Source organism: Neoarius graeffei, chromosome 15, assembly GCF_027579695.1.
Source record: "Neoarius graeffei isolate fNeoGra1 chromosome 15, fNeoGra1.pri, whole genome shotgun sequence".
Lineage (NCBI taxonomy): Eukaryota > Metazoa > Chordata > Actinopteri > Siluriformes > Ariidae > Neoarius > Neoarius graeffei.
In genome coordinates this window covers 46,913,338-46,938,698 of record NC_083583.1, presented here as the reverse complement: position 1 = coordinate 46,938,698, position 25,361 = coordinate 46,913,338, and the positions used below count along the sequence as shown (strand labels likewise).

The 25,361-nt window shown below is 41.7% G+C and overlaps 1 protein-coding gene across 3 annotated transcripts in view; it reads right to left on the bottom strand.

Annotated features, from left to right (window-relative positions):
- LOC132899527 (kinesin light chain 1-like) overlaps positions 1–25,361 on the bottom strand; it is a 60,969-nt gene that overhangs the window by 17,995 nt on the left and 17,613 nt on the right. For 2 of the 3 annotated variants that reach the window (XM_060941493.1, XM_060941494.1), the window contains exons 4-11: positions 19,613–19,694; positions 19,241–19,466; positions 18,040–18,127; positions 15,931–16,032; positions 8,568–8,741; positions 5,816–5,915; positions 603–643; positions 394–449 (exon numbers count right to left, since the gene is read on the bottom strand). In XM_060941493.1, the coding sequence (XP_060797476.1) occupies positions 394–449; positions 603–643; positions 5,816–5,915; positions 8,568–8,741; positions 15,931–16,032; positions 18,040–18,127; positions 19,241–19,466; positions 19,613–19,694 (869 nt within the window). The remainder of the gene's footprint in view (positions 1–393; positions 450–602; positions 644–5,815; positions 5,916–8,567; positions 8,742–15,930; positions 16,033–18,039; positions 18,128–19,240; positions 19,467–19,612; positions 19,695–25,361) is intronic. The other variant, XM_060941495.1, reaches the window with a different exon arrangement.

Genomic DNA, 25,361 nt, shown 5'->3' with positions numbered 1-25,361 from the left:
TAGGTTAACTGGTGACTCTAAATTGACCGTAGGTGTGAATGTGAGTGTGAATGGTTGTCTGTGTATATGTGTCAGCCCTGTGATGACCTGGTGACTTGTCCAGGGTGTACCCCGCCTTTCGCCCGTAGTCAGCTGGGATAGGCTCCAGCTTGCCTGCGACCCTGTAGAACAGGATAAAGCAGCTAGAGATAATGAGATGAATGAGATTTTCAATATGGTTACTGATCACTAATTACTAATCAAGGGTTTAATAAAAATGTGACAAAATGATATGTCAATCAAACCTGCACAAACAGCTTCTGGAACATGGAGCTGTAATTGGATGAGAGCTTTAATGCTGAAGGGATCTGCTTGTATGGACTTGGCAATGTAATTAGGCCTTGTTTTCCTCACCTGGTCACTTGGCAGCCTCTGTGCTCAGCATAATGAGTGTCATTACCCGCCGTGGCCTGAGGGTGAGAGAGTAGAGAAAGAAAAACACTTTCAGATGTGAGTCAGTGCATTCTGGCTCTGTGTGTAATAATATTATGCGCTGATGTATAAAGGTGAAAAAAAGCGACTGTGGGTTCTCTAGATGATGACACATTTGAGGAGCGACTTACTCGGCCCTCCTCAGCGTACATCCAGACAGGTTTATTTTCAGCTAGAAGGAAAGAGACAGGAATACGGGTTCAAATTGATGACAAATGTAGTGCGGCCATGATGGTGAATTACACTGACTATACACTTCCAGCTAACCACAAGTCTAAAGTGTCATTCAGATACAAATAACCTAAAATAAAAACTTATCCGAGTACCGTCTGGTTAATTATATTGTATATCTGTAACTCTGCATGTTAGAGATGTTGAAAAGTGAAAGGTCTGTAAAATAAAATTTTAATTAAAACAAAGGCAAAAAAGACAAATCAGAAGGAAAAACTCAATCACATGCTGATTTATTGAAACAAACAAGAAATCAACAGATTAAATTTAAATCACGTCAATAAATAAAAACTATAAACACAAACATTTTAGATTTTTTTTGATCAGATAGATTGTGTGGAATGACAAAGAGGAAAAGCTGAGGGAATAGTAACACCCGTTCAAATGACTTAAAAAAAAGTACAAACTACAAAGAGAGAAGTAAATAAATAATTAAAGATGCAAAAATACACATACAGAAATTCACAGATATATTTTCATATAGTAACAATGTCACAACAAATTCATTCTTAACTTTTTTAAGCCTTTTTTTTATTTGTATGAGCTGAAAAGTGCTCAGTGAAAGTAATTATTCTTCACTGTTACCGAGTCTAAAAAAAACCCATAATAAATAAAATAAAAAAACCCCAAAATGATTTCACACAATTTTTCTTTCACCCCAAATGTAGTCAAGACATGCCTGGTGTCTTCGTTTTTCAACTTTAGTTTTCTTTAAACTACAGTACAAGTCAATATTTTGGACACACCTTCTAATTCAATGTTTTTTCTTTATTTTTATTAATTAAAAGACACCTCATGTCTTAAAGTAATGATGGATGTCATTTATTTTTACTTAGCTGAGCGGTTCTTGACGTGATATGGATTACTACAGTTGTGGAATAGGGGTATTTACTGTATTTTTATTATTTACTGTTTGATCTCAAACTCATTAAGAAGGTAAGAAATTGCACTAATTACCGTTTGACGAGGCACCTGTTAATTGAGAATCATTCCAGGTGACTCCCTCATGAAGCTGGTTAAGATAATGCCAATAGTGTACAAAGCGTCATCAAGGTAAACACTGGCTACTTTGAAGAATCTAAAATGTCAAACATATTTTGGTTTTTTTAACACTTTTTTGTTCACCACATAATCCCACATATGTTCCATGTGTTATTTCATAGTTTTGCTGTCTTCAGTATTGTTCTACAATGTAGAAAACAGTCAAAAATACAGAAAAACCTATGAATGAGCAGGGGTGTGCAAACTTTTGACTGGTACTGTATATCAAATTAAGTAATCTCAAACTGACTTCTGAATCTGAATGACAGTATACTGTAGTCATCTATAAAAATGGACAGATGCACAATATGGTGCTTAAAAAATAATGCAGCCTCTGTTATTTTGAAGTCACATTCTTCCTCAGATGATAAAATTCCTCCAAGTTGATTTGTTTGAATATTTTTAATACAGAATTAATCTGCTCTTTTAAGAAACTATGTACTCAGCATCACTGAGACAAACAATGCCTTTTAAGGTAAGTGTGTGATGATTATGACGGGCAGTTTGTACAACTGTACAGTATATGATAGCAATAGCATCGTGCTATTGATTGTGGAAGGTTGCCAGGTTTTCAGTTTCGCACCAGATTGGGCTACATTTGGACCAAGGTTGCAGATGGATACAGCAGAGGGGTTTTTTCCCAGGTGCTAGTTATTAAATAGTCCACAGCCACCACAATCATATTTTAAAGCAAATAACTCTAGTCAAAAATGAGAATCAAAGACTTTATATAGCTATGTAAGTGCTCTGTTGATTAATGAATGAATATACAAATTTAAAGCAAAAACGCAGAGCCATGGCCTCACTTTCGTTTATAAATGCCTTGAGACCTCAAGAATGGCACAGGAATAGTTTTAAGCGTTAACAATAAATCTAATATAGTAATTTTTACGATTAAAGTGATTTATGTAGGTAGCGGTCTGAGTGAATGACCTTGACGTCCGTAACGTCACAGCAGGAAGTCTATCGGTCTCGTCGCCATTTCCGCTATACTAAAACACAGAGCTGACTGCAACTCCGATCCTCCGTTTTGAGCTAATTTATCACCATGCCACGTAGATGTGCCAACAACACGACAGAAGCTGGATTAATGTTGCATTCATGGCCCAAGAATGTTCAAACTGCAAAGATTTGGACACGTTTTGCGAGAAGTTCATGGGCACATTTGGGCGGCTGCGAAGTGGTCTCTCCTCTGCTCTGCACATTTTACTGAAGACTCGTACGAGACCTCTGATCTGCTGAGGAGCGTTGGCTATAAGCCCGTATTGAAAGAGGGTGCAGTACCAACAATTAAATAAAATTACAAGAAAAGGAGAGCATTTATTTTATTTATTTTTTAAAAGGAAAGTAAGTTCAGTTGCACCAGTTCTCCTGGAGCGTGAGTCGACTGTTGTTGCTAAAACCCGGGATGGAACGGGACGTGATATATCACTCGGGCAGTGACCTCCCCGCGATTGTTCCTAAAACCGGTGACATCCCATCCTGGGTTTTAGTAATTGCCTGAGCCGAGCAGTAACGGCGGAGTACTCAGTATGGAGAAAATGGAGAATGAGTGGACCAGCCGTCTGATTTCTAAACTGGATATCGCTGCCATCTTGCCCTTACGTGGAAGAAGCGAACGAACGGAGAACTGAACAAACAAGTGAAAGTCAGATTGTTTCAAAACAATCGGCCACAAGATCGGCCTTCAAGAAGCGAGAACACAGACGGGTAAGCTCCGACTCTCATTTGGATACAAAACAACAAAAACACGTTGTTTACCTGCATTTAGATTAATACATGTAACTTGTATTGTGTGTTTAAGTTACCGGTATAAGATTATTTAATTTGCTTCAGAATGTGACTGTCTCAGTTCATCTGATTATTTAATTAGCCTTTTACGTTTTATCAGTGAAAATGCATGCATGTACATGTATGTTGCATAAGTTATAACACCTATCCTGTTTTAATGAGAGTCAACCCACAATCAATGAAGTCAAATCAGTCTTAGTTGAGCAAGTCGGTAACGGGATTTCTTACTGGCTTTGGTCTATAGCTGTAAAAGGCCTCGGCCTTAAAACCGGTTACTGCTGTGATGTCGCACTCAGGGCTGGCTGGCTCAGCGGGGCAGCTCGAATGCCAACTTTGCAGTCGATTTTAACTCTCAAGAATATATATATATATATATATATATATATATATATATATATATATATATATATATTTTTTTTTTAATTCCCATTTATGCAGTATACGAGAGTCAAGGATGGAGATACTATCCACTCAGAAATTTATTTAAAAATAAAGGCTCTGCGTATCTGCTTTAAGCTATTGACAACGTTTCTATCATACAGTGGCAACATTTTGGGGCTAGTGTCAGGTTTGTTGTTTGGGTTTTGAGATCTAGTTGGTCTGGAAAGTTTGCTGAGATCTGACAACCTTGACATTGTGTCTTCAGTAGTTATAAATACCTTAGAATACCTGCTGGCTGACTGACTACGTCTGGGGTGAGAAGAAATTGTGTAAAATTTATTTTAGTTCAAATCATTCTTTTAAAAAAAAAATATTGCTAGCATCAAACTCTACCATATGATCTCCTTTCAGTGTAGTAAACACAGCAAACATTGCATTAAAGTTCCTCTGCTACTGGGATTTTAAACCAAATTTCCAGCCATTCTACATACAGTATGTATGATATGTAAGGATTACATCACAGAATGTGTCGTTGTGATGTGTTACCACTCTGAAGTTGATCATTTTCCTATAACAGCACATCCTGAAGTGTTTAACGTTTCTTATACACAGCAATTTGTTGATGCAAAAATTGTTTATTTATTAAAACAATGGCGCATTGCACATTTTATCCATTTATAGTTACATTGTGGAATATTCACAAAACAAGTGAGTTCCTGTTATCACTTAATAGGAACTAATAACTAGAAACATTTTTTTAAAAACCCCGGAAAGTTAGTTTCACTGTTACAGTACAACATCCTTAAAAAAGGTAAATAAATGTCTCCTCGCAGAAAACTTCATATCAAGGAACACGTTTTTTTTTTTTTTTAAATCACTGTGCAAGTTGTTAATATAGAATGATAACTTATTCGAACGAGCACATTAATATAAACCTGTCCTGTACATTACGGCTGAACTACATTCAGAGTTGTGCTGTTATTGGAAATGAACCTTCTGACCAATCAGAATCAAGAATCAGTAAATCGCATAGTACAATTTGCAGTAAAGCCTTTTACACACCCTCCTTGTGTCCCCTCCCTTTATATCACAGTTTTGTTTACAAGTGAATTACTGTATAACCTTTCACCTCTGACAGCCATTATGGTACAAACTTTTAATTTTAGTTAAAATTATATTGCTTCACAGACATTGTCTGTTTATTTTATACAGTCCTACAGTAAACTTGAGACCTCAGACAAACGATGTTCATTCAAGTTAGCCAGGTAACACAATAATGCAATTTTTAGTAACGTTCGGTCTTCAGAACATGAAGTGGTCACTCGGTAATCAGCTTGAGCTCCTCTCAGCCAGGTCTTGGGCTGTTTTTAAACATGTAAATAACATCGCAGAGAGAAAGAGATAGAGTGTGAGAGGCCAAGCAGTACGAGAGACATAAATACAGTACAATCAGTAATCTAATGAACTAAGGTGGAGGTTTTCATATCTTAATACAAGCACATACTGTAATTTCAAGGGAAAAAACATTAATTACAAGAGACAAAATGTAGAACAAGAATGTTATTCCTTTTTCTGATTATATTTGCAAAAATAGACAAGAAATTATTAAACCACAAAAAGTTTAAGGCGACTTAATATATGGAGTGTTGAATTACGTACACATGAAATGTCTTGCCTATAAATTAAGTCACATATAGACTCTGTTTAGTGGAAAGATAATTAAGCAGCTCTTGACCTGAGGTTTGTGAAGCTGTACTGTGACCTGTAGAACTGTTTAATCTGATTACCAATGTTGATTTTTGTGTCAAAACTGTAATTATTATAATTATTGTGTCTCATGGTGGTTCCTCCTATTGTTGACAGTGTTTGGGAATCTCTGCTCTAAGAGCAGAATACTCACCATCTACTGTCCCAAACTCCTTCTTATGAGCTTGTGTAAGTATCTCTTTGTACAAGATCTCAGCCTCCTTGTATTTACCCTGCTTCAGATAGCATGAGGCCTATAAGAAACGCAAAAAACTGTCAATTGTGAACAGCGTTACAGACTTTTCTTTGTTTGAGAGCGCAAGAGAGAGAGAGAGAGAGAGAGAGAGGGGAACTATAAATGACCACGTTCTACCCTTTGCATACATCTGCACAACATGTGCTCCACCTTTTACACAGATCCATACAATTAATCATGAATTACAGCTGTTTGAGTAAATTAAGCTCCTCCCTGAAAGGATTGCTTGGCATATAGTGGCCATCCATCCATCCATCCATCCATCCATCCATCCATTATCTGTCACCACTTATCCTGTCCTACAGGGTCGCAGGCAAGCTGGAGCCTATCCCAGCTGACTACGGGCGAAAGGCAGGGTACACCCTGGACAAGTCGCCAGGTCATCACAGGGCTGACACATAGACAAACAACCATTCACACTCACATTCACACCTACGGTCAATTTAGAGTCACCAGTTAACCTAACCTGCATGTCTTTGGACTGTGGGGGAAACCAGAGCACCCGGAGGAAACCCACGCGGACACGGGGAGAACATGCAAACTCCGCACAGAAAGGCCCCCGCCGGCCACGGGGCTCGAACCCAGGACCTTCTTACTGTGAGGCGACAGTGCTAACCATATAGTGGTCATATTATTTATCATTTTGAACATGTTTTTGACAATGACTGAGATTCAATCTCTGTGGAGTATTTTGACACTGATCTTGTGAAGTTATGACAAAAATTTTAGTATTAGTTCACAACAGTTGGTCTCAAATATTATGCAAATGCTAAATGCTAATTTCAGGGAAAGAAATTTCACTGTATCAAGGATGGTTCACAAGGTGTGGGTGAAAATGAATTTAATCAGGCCAATCTTCTTTCCTTGAGTAGCAGGATGGAATACTGATCAAGTTTAATGCCTCTATGATGTACGGTTTTAATAATTACAATTTTAGTAAAATCTATAGGGTTCCAAACGTGTAGATGCTTGGACCCTGAAATAGCCTTGCTCTTCAGAATGCTATGCAGCAGTACACTGCCCTTCATTATCCTCCTGTAAAGATTAGTTAAAAAAAAAAAGGTTTAAAAAAAATCCACCTTTTCATAAAGCAGCTTCAGCTCACACCGAAAAAAAATGAGAAAAATCCAACCTTTAATTGAAATTTATTCAGAGAAAAACAAATCCCTCATCAAGAAATAATTATTTTCAACAAAAACCACTATTATTGACATCCCTGCATTTAACACTTTGTACACCCTCCCTTTGCCAGTAAAACAGCACTGAGTCTCTCCTATAACATTTTATAAGGTTGGAGATACAGAGCAGGGCATCTGAGACCGTTCCTCTTTACACAATCTCTCCAGATCATCCAGGGTCCTCGGCCCTCTCCTGTGCTCTCTCCTCTTCAGCTCACTCCACAGGTTTTCAATGGGATTCAGGTCAAGGGATTGAGATGGCCATGGCAGAAGCTTGATTCTGTGGTCAGATAATTTAAGTGCTGATTTGGACATGTGCTTCAGATCATTGTCCTGCTGGAAGATCCAGTGATGACCCAGTTTTAGTTTCCTGGCAGAGGCAGTCAGGTCTTGATTTAAAATGTCCTGGTATTTCATGGAGTCCATGATGTCATGCACCCTAACAAGGTCTCTCGGGCCTTTGGAGGAAAAACAGCCCCAAAACATCACAGAACTTCCACCATGTTTTACATTTGGGATCGGGTTCTTTTCATCACAGCCATCCTTCTTTTCACACCAAACACACCTTTAGTGTTTATTCTCAAAAAGCTCCATTTTTTTTTTTGTTCCATCAGACCACAGAACACGGTTCCAAAGTTGTTGTAACATTTCACCAAACTTCAGATGCTTAGGTTTGTGGTTAACTGACAGAAAAGGCTTTTGTGGAATACCTTCCAAATAATCTGTCAGCATGGAGGTGGTGTCTAATGGTTTTGGAAATTTGGAAACCCCAAGATTTTACTTTTTCTTGTCATTCACCAACAGTGATCCTTGGATGTTTCCCCTCTCTTACCCTCTGTCTCACTGTACATGGGGGCAAAATAAACTTGAGTCCTCTTCCAGGTGAGTTTATAACAGTTCCTGTTGGTGTCCACTTTTTTATTATTGCCCTAACAGAAGAAATGGACATTTTCAGGTGAGTAGCTAATTTTTTCTTAACCATTACCTGACTTATGAAGGTCAGCACACTTCTCCCTCATTTGGTTTATGTTGATAGATGACCAAGGGAATTTGGCCTCTGTGTCACCTCATATTTGTACCCCAGTTAATCAGGAAGTCATGGTTTACAGTTTGAAAGTTCCTACACACTCCAATCAATTCACAGATGTAAAATTTAAATGGGAAACATGCTTCAGTTACATTGTGTTCACTATAATTTCCAGGGGTGCCTATAACAGTGGCACATGTGTTTGTTGAAAATAATTATTTCTTGATGAGTAATTTGTTTTTCCTCTGAATAAATGTAATTCAGTTAAAAGGTTGGATTTTCCTCATTTTTTCAGTGCGAGATGAAGTGACTTGACCCAAAGGTGGATTTTTTCTAACCCTTTTTACTAATCTTTACAAGGCGTGCCAATAATTGTGGATGGCACTGTACATGCAAATACAAAAGGGGACTCCAGTTATCATCCTAGTCTAATGTGGGTACTCACCAGATTGTTCTTTGTTTTGGCAACATTGGGGTCATCCTGGCCCAGGTTCTTCTCGTATATGTCGAGGGCTCTGCAGTAGTAATACTCCACTTCTTCATACTTGCACTGGTTCTGACAAACCAGTGCCATGTTATTCAACTGTTTGGCCACATCTGGGTGATCTCTGCCCAGGACCTGGACACCAACAGAGAGACACTATCATGAAGAATGTACAGAAATATCAGGATCCCGACATTCAAAACTGTTAGAGATATCCTAGAAGCTGTAATTGCACCCAACGGTGGGTGAATACTTACAACTAACACTTGTTTGCTTTTATGTTTTTGTTTCATTAGTGTTTCAATAAAAATATTTTTCACCTTCAAATGTTAGATATATTGTGTAAACTGAATGAGGAAAAACCTCAGTTTAGTCCATTGAAATTGCAGACTTAGTTGAAGAGAGATTAATGGTTATGCAAGGCACTATACATAGGTACATTATGTACAATGGGACATGCTGTTATTGGAAAATAATCAAAGATGAAGTGGTGCATACACAGCAATTTGGCAAAGCTAACAATATTTAAATTATTAAGGAACACATTATGAACACTGCACTTTTTACTTGTTTATACATTGCCCCAGGGCCGCTGACAGCTTTGGCTGGGCCCGGGACAAAATGCTCTGAATGGGTCCCCCCTAACACCCCCGGGTCAACCCACACACACACCCACCTCTCTTATCCCAGTCTCTACTCACGCGATTGGGGTGCTCTTGAAGGAGCAGCGATGGACGGGGGATTTCGGGCAGGGCTGGGGGCGAACATATATGTATACTGTATATATATATGTATATATGTGTGTGTGTGTATATATATATATATATATATATATATATATATATATATATATATATATATATATATATATATATAAAAATCTCCTTCTCACCCCCGGCGGGGGGGTGGTATCCATGTCATCCTCAAGCTCGGGTCCTCTACCAGAGGCCTGGGAGTTTGAGGGTTCTGCGCAGTATCTTCGATGTTCCTAGTACTGCACTCTTCTGGACTGAGGCTTCAGATGTTGTTCCTGGGATTTGCTGGAGCCACTCTCCCAGTTTGGGGGTTACTGCCCCAAGTGCCCCCACTACCACGGGGACCACGCAACCCTTGACCTTCCACATCCATTCCAGCTGCTCTTTCAACCCTTGATACTTCTCAAGTTTCTCATGTTCCTTCTTCTTGATGTTGGCGTCAGCTGGGATCGCCACATCTATCACCACCACCCTCTTCTGCTCTTTGTCCACCACCACTATGTCCGGTTGGTTAGCCAGGATCTGTTTGTCAGTCTGGAAGCTGAAGTCCCACAGAACCTTGGCCCTGTTGTTCTCAGCCACCTTCTGTGGTATGGCCCATTGGGACTTGGGTACTTCTATTCCATACTGGTTGCAGATGTTCCTGTATACTATCCCAGCCACTTGGTTGTGCCTCTCCATGTACGCTGATCCAGCTAGCATCTTACACCCTGCTACTATGTGCTGGACTGTTTCAGGGGCTTCTTTGCACAGTCTGCATCTTGGGTCTGATCTACTCTGGTAGATCCTGGCCTCTATGGCTCTTGTGCTTATGGCCTGTTCTTGTGCTGCCATGATTAGTGCCTCTGTGCTGTCTGTCAGTCCTGCATTATCCAGCCACTGGTAGGATTTCTTGATATCAGCCACTTCCTCTATCTGACGGTGGTACATGCCATGTAGGGGTTTGTCTCTCCAGGTTGTCTGTTCCTCCTCCTTCTCTGCACTCTCATCAGGGTTCTGCTGCCTGAGACATTCACTTAGCAGTTCATCCTTTGGGGCCATCTTTCTGATGTATTCTCGGATTTTCGATGTTTCATCCTGGACCGTGGTCTTGACGCTCACTAGCCCTTGGCCTCCCTCTTTCCGCTTAGTGTATAGTCTCAGGGTGCTGGACTTGGGGTGGAACCCTCCATTCATGGTGAGGAGCTTTCTAGTCTTGATATCTGTGGCTTCTATCTCCTCCTTTGGCCAGTTTATGATACCAGCGGGGTATCTGATGACTGGTAGTGCGTACATGTTGATGGCTCGGACCTTGTTCTTACCATTCAGCTGACTTTTCAGGACCTGCCTTACTCTCTGGAGGTATTTGGCTGTGGTTGACTTCCTTGTGGCCTCTTCATGGTTTCCATTAGCCTGTGGAATGCCAAGGTACTTGTAGCTGTCTTGGATATCACCTATGTTGCCCTCTGGTAGGTCAATCCCCTCAGTCCGGATGATCTTGCCTCTCTTTGAGACCATCCGGCCACACTTGTCCAATCCGAATGACATCCCTATGTCATCGCTGTAGATCCGGGTGGTGTGGATCAGCGAGTCTATTTCTCGCTCGTTCCTGGCATACAGCTTGATGTCATCCATGTAGAGCAGGTGGCTGATTGTTGCCCCACTACGGAATCGGTACCCGTAGCCGCTCTTCGTGATGATCCGACTGAGGGGGTTCAGGCCTATGCAGAACAGCAGTGGTGATAGCGCATCTCCTTGGTATATGCCGCACTTGATGTTGACTTGGGCAATGGGTTTTGAGTTGGCCTCTAGGGTTGTCTTCCACATTTCTATTGAGTTCTGGATGAAGGTCCTTAGGTTCCTGTTGATCTTATACAGTTCCAGACATTCCAGTATCCATGTGTGTGGCATTGAGTCGTAGGCTTTCTTGTAGTCAATCCAGGCAGTGCACAGGTTGGTCCGTCTCTTCTTACAGTCTCGGGCGACTGTTCTATCGACCAGTAGCTGGTGCTTGGCTCCTCTGGTGTTACTGCCAATTCCTTTCTGTGCCTCGCTCATGTATTGAGCCACATGCTTACTCATTTTTGCCGCAATGATGCCTGACAGGGCCTTCCATGTTGTGCAGAGACAGGTAATTGGCCGGTAGTTGGATGGGATGGGTCCCTTCTGGGGGTCCTTCATGATTAGGACTGTCCTGCCTTGGGTTAGCCATTCTGGGTGGGTTCCATCCCTCAGCAGCTGGTTCATCTGTGCTGCTAGGCGTTCATGGAGTGCAGTTAGCTTCTTCAGCCAGTACGTATGGATCATATCGGGGCCTGGTGCTGTCCAGCTCTTCATCTTTGACACTCTTTCTTGGACGTCTGCCATTGAGATGGTTACTGGTTCTTGTTCTGGGAGGTTGCTGTGGTCAGCTCTTAGGTCCACTAACCATTGGGCATCGGTGTTGTGTGATGCCTTTCTTTCCCATATGCCTTTCCAGTATTTTTCCACCTCAGCTCTTGGTGGGTCTGACCGGTTGTTGTTCCCCTGCCACTGAGAGTACACCTTGGCTGGTTCAGTGGAGAACAGCTTGTTTATTCTCCTGGCCTCTCCCTCCTTGGTGTATCTCTTCAACCGGGTGGCCAGAGCTGTTAGTCGCTGTTTGGCAGTTTCGAGTGCCTCTGGTATGGAGAGTGAGTTGTACTTCCTGGGTGCCCCTTTATTCACCATGTTCCCTTTCTGTAGTTCAGCTAGCTGGCTAACTTCTCTCCATGCAGCCTTTATCTTGGCCTCTAATCGTCTCTTCCATGGTGGATACTCTTTGTTATGTCCCGAGCCCACCTTGTGTCCAAGCATCTCCATGATTACTGTTGCTGTACTGTGTATCAGCTTGTTGGTCTCAGTGATGGTTCTTGTGGAGATTGTCTTCAGAGCAGCATTCACATCTACTAGTAGATCTTCTGAAGATACTTGGCAACTCAGCTTCGGTATTCGTCGGGGGCTCCAGGTTTCCAGTTGGGTCACGATCTTCCTTCTCAGGTCAGCAGCTCTTGTGTTGAGGCTGTTAGGTGTTGGGGCTTGGTACCCAATCTCTGGTTGTGGGGATGATGACATCTCCCCGCTGACCTGTCTACCTGGCTCCCCGTTGTTGTATTTCATTAATCTCTAGTTGTGATTTCGATTATGGATGTTGGAACACTGGGCTAATAGCTGTTTCTTTGTTAGCCTTGATTGTGGGTTTCGAAGTATCCAATGGTCCCACATTCGCTGCATGTATCCCCTCTCTCTGGGATTGCTTGTATAGTAGCATTCCAGCAAATCCGTATTTTCTGTCCTCGTCCATCGATGACTTGTTCCAGCCCATTTCTCATCAGTTTGCCCTGGTTCCCTAGCAACTGACGCAGACCTTGTTGACCTGGGCGACGTCTGAGCCGGTATGACTCTATCAGTTATGTCTTCACTCATTCCTGAGGTAGGCTGATATATCATGAGGGGTTTTTGCCTAAGAACCCTTACTGGATGATGTTTTGCCCCGACCGGGATTCGAACCCTGATCTCCTGCGTCGTAGTCAGTGAGTGTTACCACTGTACTATCCATCTATATATAATGTATATATGTATACACACTATAGTATACTGTGCGTGTGTACTGTCCAGTGTGAAAAGCAGAGAAGAACACACCGCTCGAGAAACGGCGGGATATGATTGCGGGCTAATGTGAATATTCTTAGCTTCAATCAGATATATGAAACACAATGTTATTAAGCCGTTGTGGTTATGAAATGATTCAATGCCCTGTGCGTTTGATATGGTGTTCAGTGTGACTTGCTCTCCCCTCGTTTGTAACATGAATTGCGTGTCGCGTGTGCCTTGGTTGGGGTTACTTTACGGGGCTGGAAAAAGTTGGCTGTGTCTTACCTGGCTCAGCTGCCCCACTGCCTTTGCTAGTACCTGCTGCATCATCCCAATCTTATTAAAAATATTTATGCAGTGAGCCCCTGAGTCTCTTGGTTTCTTCCTCTCTTTTTCTCTTCTGTGCTCCTGACTTGTGCATGTTGGCAAATGGCACGCATGCTGATTGTCGAAGCGCTATGATCGAACGATGTCGTTTTTTTCCCCTTAAAGGTGGGGTATGAGATTTTGGAATAACGGTTCCCGCAAGCCATATTTTGAAAAGAAACCCGCCCGCCCTCGCCATGCTCCCCTCCCCCTTATAAAGCCTGAGAAAATCCGCCTTTATAATGGGTGTCTATTGCGTTACACACCAGTGGAGCAGAGTGTAGAGAGCTTGGAAAAATAGCTCAAACTTTCTCATTTAAACTGTGTTTTCAGCCCCAATTTTCACTCCACACACATAATTTTCTCAAAAGTAGTAGCCACACTTGTCCTGATTCACACAATGTGTCTACCTACACGATAGGACTTGCAGTTTTTGAATGAGAAGCCTGAAAGTGAGGAGAGGACAGCCGCGCAGCCACATAGACTGCCATTATAAACTTGGCAGAAAAGTCACTTGTCTTTAACTCGCTCTAGTGACCTCATTTTTTACACTACAGACAAAAAATTACATCAGTGTGTTCAGGAGAGCCTTGTGGCACTCACTATGAAAGAATTTTGTGAATATCTCCTTCTGTTTTCATGTAAATCCCCGTTGTTTGGAGGGAGCGCACTGAGAAAATCCTGTGACACTCTGCTCGCAGCGCACGGGTTGGGGGAGGGGCTGCTCGCTCTCTCTCTCACACACACACACGCACAGAAGGGACGGGCTGAAAGAGTCAGACCAAACCATTTTTGCATTGGGGTGGTAGGGCGTTCTTGACACCTTTTTCAAAGACAATAAAGGCAAAAGATCTAGAAATCATTTATTGAATGCAAATATAGCACATTTCTCCCCCAAATCAACACATTTTGAAATGAAATAAAATAATCGCAACTTCATGAGAGCCCAGTTCTGCCCCCCCCCCCCCCCCCCCCCCCCATTCCTGGGGACAACATACCCATTTGTCATCCCCCCCCCCGTCGGCGGGCCTGCATTGCCCAGCCCAAAAAAAAAAAAACCCTAGCACACTAATATTTCAGTGGACCACCTTTAGCTTTGATTACAGCATGCATTCACCATGTCATTGTTTCAACAAACTTTTACAACATCACAACATTTATTTCTGTCCAGTGTTGCATTAATTTTTCACTGAGATTTTGTCTTGACGATAGGAGAGTTGAACAACTCTATAAAATCTTCTCCAGCATGTCCCAAAGACTTTCAGTGGGGTTAAGGTCGGGACTCTGTGGTGGCCAATTCATGTGTGAAAATGATTCCTCATGCTTCCTGAACCACTCTTTCACTATGGGGTGCCAAGTGTCACCGGGCCCATTTCGTGGACGAAATGCATTTCGTCCATCACAGAATGCATTTCGTCCCACGGAATGCATTTCGTCCACCACAGAATGCATTTCGTCCACCACAGAATGCATTTCGTCCATCACAAAATGCATTTCGTCCATCACGGAATGCATTTCGTCCATCACGGAATGCATTTTGTCCATCACGGAATGCATTTTGTCCATCACGGAATGCATTTCGTCCATCACGGAATGCATTTCGTCCATCACGGAATGCATTTCGTGGGACGAAATGCATTCCGTGATGGACGAAATGCATTCCATGATGGACGAAATGCATTCTGTGATGGACGAAATGCATTCCGTGATGGACGAAATGCATTTTGTGATGGACGAAATGCATTCCGTGATGGACGAAATGCATTCTCTGATGGATGAAATGCATTTCGTCCACGAAATGGGCCCGGTGACACTTGGCAACCATATTTCACAATCTGAGCCTTAATTTTATGCCTGTGCCATCAGGGTGGAAAAAAAATCAATTGATGTGATAACCTGGTCATTCAGTACATTCAGGTCATCATCTGACTTTATTTTATTGCCCCATAACATTGTTGAGTCTCGACCTAACCAACTGAAACAACCCCAGATCATAACACTGCTTCCAGAGGCTTGTACGGTGGCCACTATGCATGATGGGTGCATCGCTTCGCGCACTTCCCTTCTTACCCCGACACACCCTTCACTCAGGAATAGGCTAAATCTGCACTTATCAGACCACATGACCGTTTTCCATTGCTCCAGAGTCCAATCTTTATTCTTCTGAGCAAATTGAAGCCTTTTATTCCGATGAGCCTCACTAACAAATGGTTTTCTTAGGGCCATACAGCTGTTTAGTCCCAATCCTACGAGTTCTCATCACATTGTGCAAATGGAAATGTTATAGAAACAGTTTTTTGTTGTTTTTGAAATATGTCAGTCAAATATGACTTGAGGACATACTGGGCTTTTCAAAGTGGACTGTTACCAGTCTTTAATGGCCATAGAAAGAAAAGAAGTGGAGAGAACAGGTCAGTTACAAAAGTGCAAGCTTCTTACATCAAATCTCCTCTCATTTTTTAAGCATGTTGGGCCTAAGGTTTGATTAAGGAGTCGTTGTTATGATCATGGTATTTCCTGTTATTAAAAAAAGGTACAATTATTCTATATATAAATAATTATTTAAAAAATATATCAGGAGGTGAATTTTTGAAAGTAATAATGTAGGATACCTTCTCTCTCAGTTCCAGAGCTCTTTTACACAGCGGCTCAGCCTCCACGTACTTCCCCATCTTCCCATGCAGCACTGCAAGATTATTCAGCGTAGCAGCCACCTGCAGGTGACACAACACTTAAAATAGTAACCACTGTATGGAGAACAGTGAGAGTTCACTGTCAGACTGATTGGGACTAATGAAGCCTGACCATGGTATGGAGTTGACATGTCAATGAAACTATTCCAGTTCCCCTTTTCTTTTTATACTCTAGTTCTCTCTCTCTCTCTCTCTCTCTCTCTCTCTCTCTCTGTTTTTATATACTACTGAGGACCAAATGTCCCCACAATGATAGTAAAATCTGACAATTTCAATCTTGTGGGGACATTTGAATGGTCCCCACAAGGAAATTGCTGTTGTTGTGTTTTTAAAAACAAACATACATACATACATACATACATACATACATACATACATACATACATACATAAGAGCCAAAAAGTTTCCTTTTCATTACTGAGGTTAAAGCAGATACGCAGAACCTTTATTTTAAAATAAATTTCTGAGTGGATAGTATCTCCATCCTTGACTCTTGTATGCTGCATAAATGGGAATTAAAAAAAATATATTTTTGAGAGTTAAAATCGACCGCAAGTTGGCATTGGAACTGCCCCGCTGAGCCAGCCAGCCCTGAGCGCGTGACGTCACAGTAGTAACCGGTTTTAAGGCCGAGGCCTTTGACAGCTATAGACCAAAGTCAGATCAATAAAAATTTATGGTGAAAGTAAGAAATACCGTTACTGACTTGCTCAACTAAGACTGATTTGACGTCACTGATTGTGGGTTGACTCTCATTAAAACAGGATAGGTGTTATAACTTATGCAACATACATGTACATGCATGCATTTTCACTGATAAAACGTAAAAGGCTAATTAAATAATCAGATGAGCTGAGACAATCCCATTCTGAAGCAAATTAAAAAATCTTATACCGGTAACTTAAACACACAATACAAGTTACGTGTATTAATCTAAATGCAGGTAAATAACGTGTTTTTGCTGTTTTATATCCAAACGAGAGTCGGAGCTTACCCGTCTGTGTTCTGGCTTCTTGAAGGCCGATCTTGTGGCCGATTGTTTTGAAACAATCTGACTTTCAGTTGTTCATTCAGTTCTCCGTTCATTCGCTTCTTCCACGTAAGGGTGAGATGGTAGCAATATCCAGCGCAGAAATAAAACAGCTGGTCCACTCATTCTCTATTTTGTCCATACTGAGTACTCCGCCATTACTGCTCGGCTCAGGCAGTTACTAAAACCCGGAATGTTACCAGTTTTAGCAACAACCGCGGGGAGATCACTGCCCGAGCAATATGTCACGTCCCGTTCCGTCCCGGGTTTTAGCAACAACCCTCAGCTCACTCTGGGAGGACTGGTGCAACTAAACTTTGCTTTTTAAATAAATAAAATAAATACTTTCCTTTTTTTGGAGTTTTCTTTTTCTTTAATTGTTGATACTGCACCCTCTTTCAATACGGGCTTATAGCCAACGCTCCTCAACAGATCAGAGGTTTCGTACAAGTCCTCAGTAAAATGTGCAGAGCAGAGGAGAGACCACTTCATAGGTGCCCAATGTGCCCGTGAACTTCTCGCAAAACGCGTCCAAATCTTTGCAGTTTGAACATTCTTGGGCCATGAATGCAACATAAATCCACCTTCTGTCGTGTTGCTGGCACATCTATGTGACATGGCAATAAATTAGCTCAAAATGGAGGATCGGAGTTGCAGTCAGCTCTGTGTTTTAGTATAGCGGAAATGGCGATGAGACCGATAGACTTCCTGCTGTGACGTTACGGACGTCAAGGTCGTTCACTCAGACCGCTACCTACATAAATCACTTTAATCGTAAAAATTACTATATTAGATTTATTGTTAACGCTTAAAACTATTCCTGTGCCATTCTTGAGGTCTCAAGGCATTTATAAACGAAAGTGAGGCCATGGCTCTGCGTTTTTGCTTTAAGGTTAGGTTTAGTTGCAAGCAGAGCATTAATTAATTGCAATAATAATTATGTCAATGGAAGTTCCTCACAAGGATAGTGAGACAAACGTGTGTGTGCTGGAACTCACCGATGGATGCTCTTCACCCAGAGTCTTCTCTCTGATACTTACAGCATCATACAGGAGATGGGCTGCTTCTTTGAAATTATTCTGGCCCCTGTAGCACAAAGAGGACAGTAACAACTCAAATTAGCTTCACTGCATCTGTTATTATGCAACATAGTCAACGTAGTCTTATATTGTATAAGGTAATAATCTGAAAAGGGATCAATGCAGCCTTATAATTAAAAATTATATCCTTGCTTAACGTTTTACATTTTTCCTAAAAGGTAACAATCCTGAAAACTAATTTGTGCTTCTCTAATGGAAAAAAAATAGTTATGTTAAAGATGAAGCTAATGCTTTACATTTTATCAAGTCATTTTAGAACTGCAATGTGAGTGTTTTTGTTAATGGCAATTTTGCACTTATGAATTTGTCACTTAATTGGTATTTGTTCCTGTAAATCACCTATATTAACTACAGAGGAGTGAGTGGACTGATACTATAATAATATAATGTGATAAAAATGTAATATTTATGTATATTAATCATCTGTAAAACAAACAGCTCCAGATGCAAGAAGGATATGCCTTGATGTATATAACAGAAATTATGGTCAGGTCATTTTTAACCTAAAAGTAATAAGGAAAAATAAAAGCGTTTAAAAAAAATCCCAGGCCTGTAGGAATTAAGCAGAAAACCTAAAAAGGTGAAATGAAACTACAAGGTGATATTACTTTCTACTATCTCTCTCTCACACGTGTTTGTCTTACTACCCTTGTGAGGTCCATCCGTTGATTTAATTATTAATCAATCAATTAGCTGTATTAATCATTAGATTTCACATTTTCCAATGACAATAATTAGTTTACAGATTTCCTTTTATTCATGCAGCTTATTAATTCTATGCCTACACCCTCAGTCTAACCCTAACTTTAACCAGAGTAACAACAAATATTATTTATTTATTTATTTATTTATTTATTTATTTGCTGCAGTTTAAAAAGCAGTTTTCCTTGCAAGGACCAACAAATGTCCCCACAGTGTCAAAACTAAGATATTCATATTCTTTGGTGCCCAATACAATACAACTGAATTGCAATAAAATCTAAATTGAAGTCTGTGTGATTAGGACATTCACTGTTAAGTAATGAACACACAAAACCTGAGAGTTTTTGATCCATGATCATGATATGTTTGGATAGTAACTCTTTAAATGAGGACTGGCCTGTATACAAGAGCGAGGATGTTTAGCATGGTAGCTACATCGGGGTGATCGTGACCCAGAGTCCTCTCCAGGTCCTCCAGAGCCTGTTTACACAGTGGCACGGCCACTTCAAAGCGGCCTTGGTTGGCGTACTGTATCACAAGGTTATGGAGAATTCTGAGGCGTTCAGGGACCTCATAGCCCCCCTGCTGGGCCGCCGCCATTGCCACTCTGTTCGCTTGCCACACTGTTGTACACACAGACAAAAGTCATAATTCCAATGAGACACACTTCCTTCTTCAGAAATGAATCTGAGAAACACTTCTTTCTTCACTTCAAAGATGTCAAAAGTGCTTATTTATAGCAAGAGGCAAGATGATAGAAACTTCTTACTTCCTGATTGATTTGCCTCTTCATCGTTGGGGAACAACTCATCCAGAACGTCTTTTGATGTCTCCTCTTTTTCCCCGTCCTGCTACAAAAATCCCTTTGATAACAACCTCAACATGACTCTGATTAGTAACACCACTACTTGCCTGTGGCATTCTTTTCTATTAATAATATTCAAAAACTTTATTAAAACCTTTTTTTGTGGAATTTAAAGCAATAATGCAGTTAATGTCATATTTTGGAATTAAATATTGGCAACAATTGGCATATCATTTTTATTTTATGTATAAAGGCCAAAATATGAATTTGATCATTCATGTGATGGCAATGTCAGTATGTTGCGCCTGATTATCTCAAACTCTCAGATCATGGCACTGGACTTACTTACATGGCTCCTCTCTCAAGTCAACATTCAGCAAGAAGAAATGTCTCATCTCATCTCATTATCTCTAGCCGCTTTATCCTGTTCTACAGGGTCGCAGGCAAGCTGGAGCCTATCCCAGCTGACTATGGGCGAAAGGCGGGGTACACCCTGGACAAGTCGCCAGGTCATCACAGGGCTGACACAGACACAGACAACCATTCACACTCACATTCACACCTACGGTCAATTTTAGAGTCACCAGTTAACCTAACCTGCATGTCTTTGGACTGTGGGGGAAACCGGAGCACCCGGAGGAAACCCACGCGGACACGGGGAGAACATGCAAACTCCACACAGAAAGGCCCTTGCCAGCCACGGGGCTCGAACCCGGACCTTCTTGGTGTGAGGCGACAGCGCTAACCACTACACCACCGTGCCGCCAAGAAGAAATGTCTCACATCTAAATTTTGAATACCAATTTCAACAATATGTGCATAACGCAACTGAATCACACATAGTTATGGATTACTTATGAACTTCCCCCTGAAATCCATCCATTATCTGTAGCCGCTTATCCTGTGCAGGGTCACAGTCAGCTATGGGCAAGAGGCGGGGTACACCCTGGACAAGTCACTAGATCATCGCAGGGCTGACACATAGAGACAAACAACCATTCACACTCACATTCACAACTACGGTCAATTTAGAGCCACCAATTAACTTAACCTGCATGTCTTTGGACTGTGGGAGAAACCGGAGGAAACCCACGCAGACACGGGGAGAACATGCAAACTCCACACGGAAAGGCCCCTGTCGGCCACTGGGCTCGAACCCAGAACCTTCTTGCTGTGAGACGACAGTGCTAACCACTACACCACCGTGCTGCCCGCTTGAAACCCTCGGGAAAAAAATCTCAAATAAGCACTCTGTTTTCCATCCTGGTTGTTCACTCGCCCTTCTGAGCTCTGGCCTGACTACCTTGTTGCCACTTCCAATATGTTTACAAGTAATATATGCACTGGTTGAGAAAAAACAGAAACACCGTAACTGAACACACCTAACTAATTCACTGAAAGAGGAAGTGAAAAACAAAGTGGGAATGTAAAAGTAATAGGAGAGGAATTGTGTATTTTTTTTAAATAGTTATCATTGTTTCGAAACAACTATTATATTTAGCAGATGTTCAATGCCCTCAGCTGTTACAGGAAGGTTCTGTGAAGGTAGCAGCAATGCGTATGAATGTAGTGACAAAAGCTAAAATGTTAAAAGCTTTACGATTTGCTGTGTAATGACTTAATGACAACTAAGGGTTAAAGTTTATTAACCTAATGACAACCCAAAGCAGAACAGAGTCTCTCCTATTTTTAACAGTTGGCAATGTATTCTTTTCTTCAACTACTACTCTTTTTTTCTCATCTCATTATCTCTAGCCGCTTTATCCTGTTCTACAGGGTCGCAGGCAAGCTGGAGCCTATCCCAGCTGACTACGGGCGAAAGGCGGGGTACACCCTGGACAAGTCGCCAGGTCATCACAGGGCTGACACATAGACACAGACAACCATTCACACTCACATTCACACCTACGGTCAATTTAGAGTCACCAGTTAACCTAACCTGCATGTCTTTGGACTGTGGGGGAAACCGGAGCACCCGGAGGAAACCCACGCGGACACGGGGAGAACATGCAAACTCCACACAGAAAGGCCCTCGCCGGCCCCGGGGCTCGAACTCGGACCTTCTTGCTGTGAGGCGACAGCGCTAACCACTACACCACCGTGCCACCCCACTCTTCCCCCCCCCCCAAAAAAAAAATTTTGGTGATGGTGGCCATGTCCACCATCTTAAATCTTTTGTTTACAAAATCCCTCTGATGTATCTAGCAGGGCTTTGAACCGGTTCAAGGAACGAAAACGAAAACCGGGAACTTTTTCTATTTCACATGGAACAGAAACGAAACCAGAAACTTTATTATTTTTCATGTTCCGGAACAGAAACGCTTATTAAAAATAATGGTAACTGGTTAATACCGGTTTTTATTTCGTTCCTCAAAGTTTCCGTAGCCTACAAATAAAAAAGTCATTCTTCTCCTGCGCAAGTTTCTATGACCCGCTGGGGTTCACTTCCTGTGTGACGTTCGCTGACTGAATGGAGAGAGCAGGAAGGTGGACTACTATCACATCTCCATTACTGAGTGTCTGAGCAAAGAAGAGCCTGAACGATGCAACCTCCCTATTGGCTGTTTGTAATAATGTATCAATTGTTGCCCTTCCCACGGGAATCATCGCGGGCTCGAGAGACGAGACCTGACGAGTTAGTTCGTTGGTAGCAGAACAAAATGTCTGGACACAAATCGGGTTTTCAGAAAAGGAAAGAAAATAAACGGAGGGTTGAAAATACAAAAAAGGAGGCAGAAAATGCAAAACAAGTTTTAAGGTAGGACAAATGGTTACTTTTCTGAGGCAGCCGCCGTGGCTGCAGGCTTTCAGTTGGTGTCATTGAATGGTTACTTTTCTGAGGCAGTCCGCCGTGGCTGCCTGCAGGCTTATTTATTATAGCCCATTTAGTTAAAATAGTTGATATAAAATGTTTATAGTTATAGTTATGTGATGGTTGTCCTGATTTAGACTGTTTTTTTGGGGGGGTGGGGTGGGGTGGGGTGGGGGGGGTTGCGTGATGTTGCACCCGGGTCCAGATTAGGGCAGAACCGGCCCTGGCTACATTTCAGATGTAGTTTGTTTTATGAATGTATGTACTTGCATAGATGTGTACTTGGTCTTCCAATATGGCGCCTAACCGAAATCTCGCGGCGCGGTGACGTCATGCGGTAGCCCTCTATAGGGCCTGACTAGCCTTTGGTAACACACTAAACGAATTATCTTTCATTTTTGGCACTTTTTCTGTTTGTGTAGATGGGAAGACATACTGAGAATCCAAATCGCCAACATTTGAAATAATAATTGTTTTGAATTATTTCTTGTCTTATTTAATGAAGGTTGTAATAGAATTAGCCTACATTTGGCTTAAGCTGGATGAGACAGAGACATAATTTTATAGCCATTTGTTAAACCGCTGACAGGGAACGTAATTAACCGTTCCGGGAACGAAATTTTTTTGTTCTAACCGGTTCGGGACCGTCTATTTAATGGTGGAACCCAAAACCGGAAACGTTAAAATTCCGTTTCTGTTCGGAACGAACCAATAGGAAAAAAATTCTGGTTCAAAGCCCTGGTATCTAGACATAGTGTTGTATACTTCAGAAGTTCATTTTTGTGATGAGGTTTCACAAGGTTTTCTTGTGGAGCTTAAATTATTTAAAAAAAAATTACAGTAGATGTAGACTATAGTACAATGTAGCTAGCTAGCTAGATAGATGAAAAATGGCAGTTTTATCAATTTTTTTGTCAACTATCCTCTTATATTTACTAATCTTAAAAGCATATTGCTGATAAACCCTAACAAGCCTGTTTAAAAATTGTAAAAAACACAGTGTGTCTTATATACTATGGTTGCAACCATATTGAAAACTTCTTAGTTTCCACTTGATCTTGACCACAGCATTATATCAGTCCTGTAGTAAATGGAGAACTGCAGCCTTAAATTACAGTCATGCTTATTGTCCATATATCTACATATATACACACACACACACACACACACACACACACACACACACACACACACACACACACACACCAATCAGCCATAATATTATGACCACTGGCAGGTGAAGTGAATGGGGAACGAAGGCTAGCCCATATGATCCAATCCCATAGAAGAGCTACTGTAGCACAAACTGCTGTAAAAGTTAATGCTGACCCCTTTCTGTTTTAGCCAGCATTAACTTTTTCAGTAGTTTGTGTTACAGTAGCTCTTCTGTGCCCCATGTGAATCAATGAGCCTTCGACGCCCATGTCCCAGTCACTGGTTCACCGGTTGTCCTTCCTTGGACCACTGCATACCGGGAACACACCATAATATGTGCCATTTTGGAGATACTCAGACCCAGTCATCTAGCCATCACAATTTGGCCCTTGTCAAAGTCACTTAGATCCTTATGCTTGCCCATTTTTCCTGCTTCCAACACATCAACTTCAAGAACTGACTGTTCCCTTGCTGGCAAATGTATCCCACCCCTTGACAGGTGCCATTGTAATGAGATAATAAAATGTTATTCACTTCACCGGTCAGTGGTCTTAAATGTTATGGCTGATCAGTGTATAGTATAATATACAGTGGGGCTTGAAAGTTTGTGAACCCTTTAGAATTTTCTATATTTCTGCATAAATAGGACCTAAAACATCAACAGATTTTCACACAAGTCCTAAAAGTAGATAAAGAGAACCCAGTTAAACAAAGGAGACAAAAACATTATACTTGGTCATTTATTTATTGAGGGGCGGCACGGTGGTGTAGTGGTTAGTGCTGTCACCTCACAGCAAGAAGGTCCGGGTTCGAGCCCTGTGGCCGGCGAGGGCCTTTCTGTGCGGAGTTTGCATGTTCTTCCTGTGTCCGCGTGGGTTTCCTCCGGGTGCTCCGGTTTCCCCCACAGTCCAAAGACATGCAGGTTAGGTTAACTGGTGACTCTAAATTGACCGTAGGTGTGAATGTGAGTGTGAATGGTTGTCTGTGTCTATGTGTCAGCCCTGTGATGACCTGGCGACTTGTCCAGGGTGTACCCCGCCTTTTGCCTGTAGTCAGCTGGGATAGGCTCCAGCTTGCCTGCGACCCTGTAGAACAGGATAAAGCGGCTAGAGATAATGAGATGAGATGAGATTAATTTATTGAGGAAAACGGTCCAATATTACATATCTGTGAGTGGCAAAAGTATGTGAACCTCGAGGATTAGCAGTTAATTTGAAGGTGAAATTAGAGTCAGGTGTTTTCAATCAATGGGATGACAATTAGGTGTGAGTGGGCACCCTGTTTTATTTAAAGAACAGGGATCTATCAAAGTCTGATCTTCACAACACGTTTGTGGAAGTGTATCATGGGACGAACAAAGGCGATTTTGGAGGACCTCAGAAAAAGCATTGTTGATGCTCATCAGGCTGGAAAAGGTTAAAAAAACATCTCTAAAGAGTTTGGACTCCACCAATCCACAGTCAGACAGATTGTGTACAAATGGAAGCAATTCAAGACCATTGTTACCCTCCCCAGGAGTGAGCGACCAACAAAGATCACTCCAAGAGCAAGGCATGTAATAGTCTGCGAGGTCACAAAGGACCCCAGGGTAATTTCTAAGCAACTGAAGGCCTCTCTCACATTGGTTAATGTTCATGAGTCCACCATCAGGAGAACACTGAACAACAATGGTGTACGTGGCAGGGTTGCAAGGAGAAAACCACTGCTCTCCAAAAAGAACATTGCTGCTCGTCTGCAGTTTGCTAA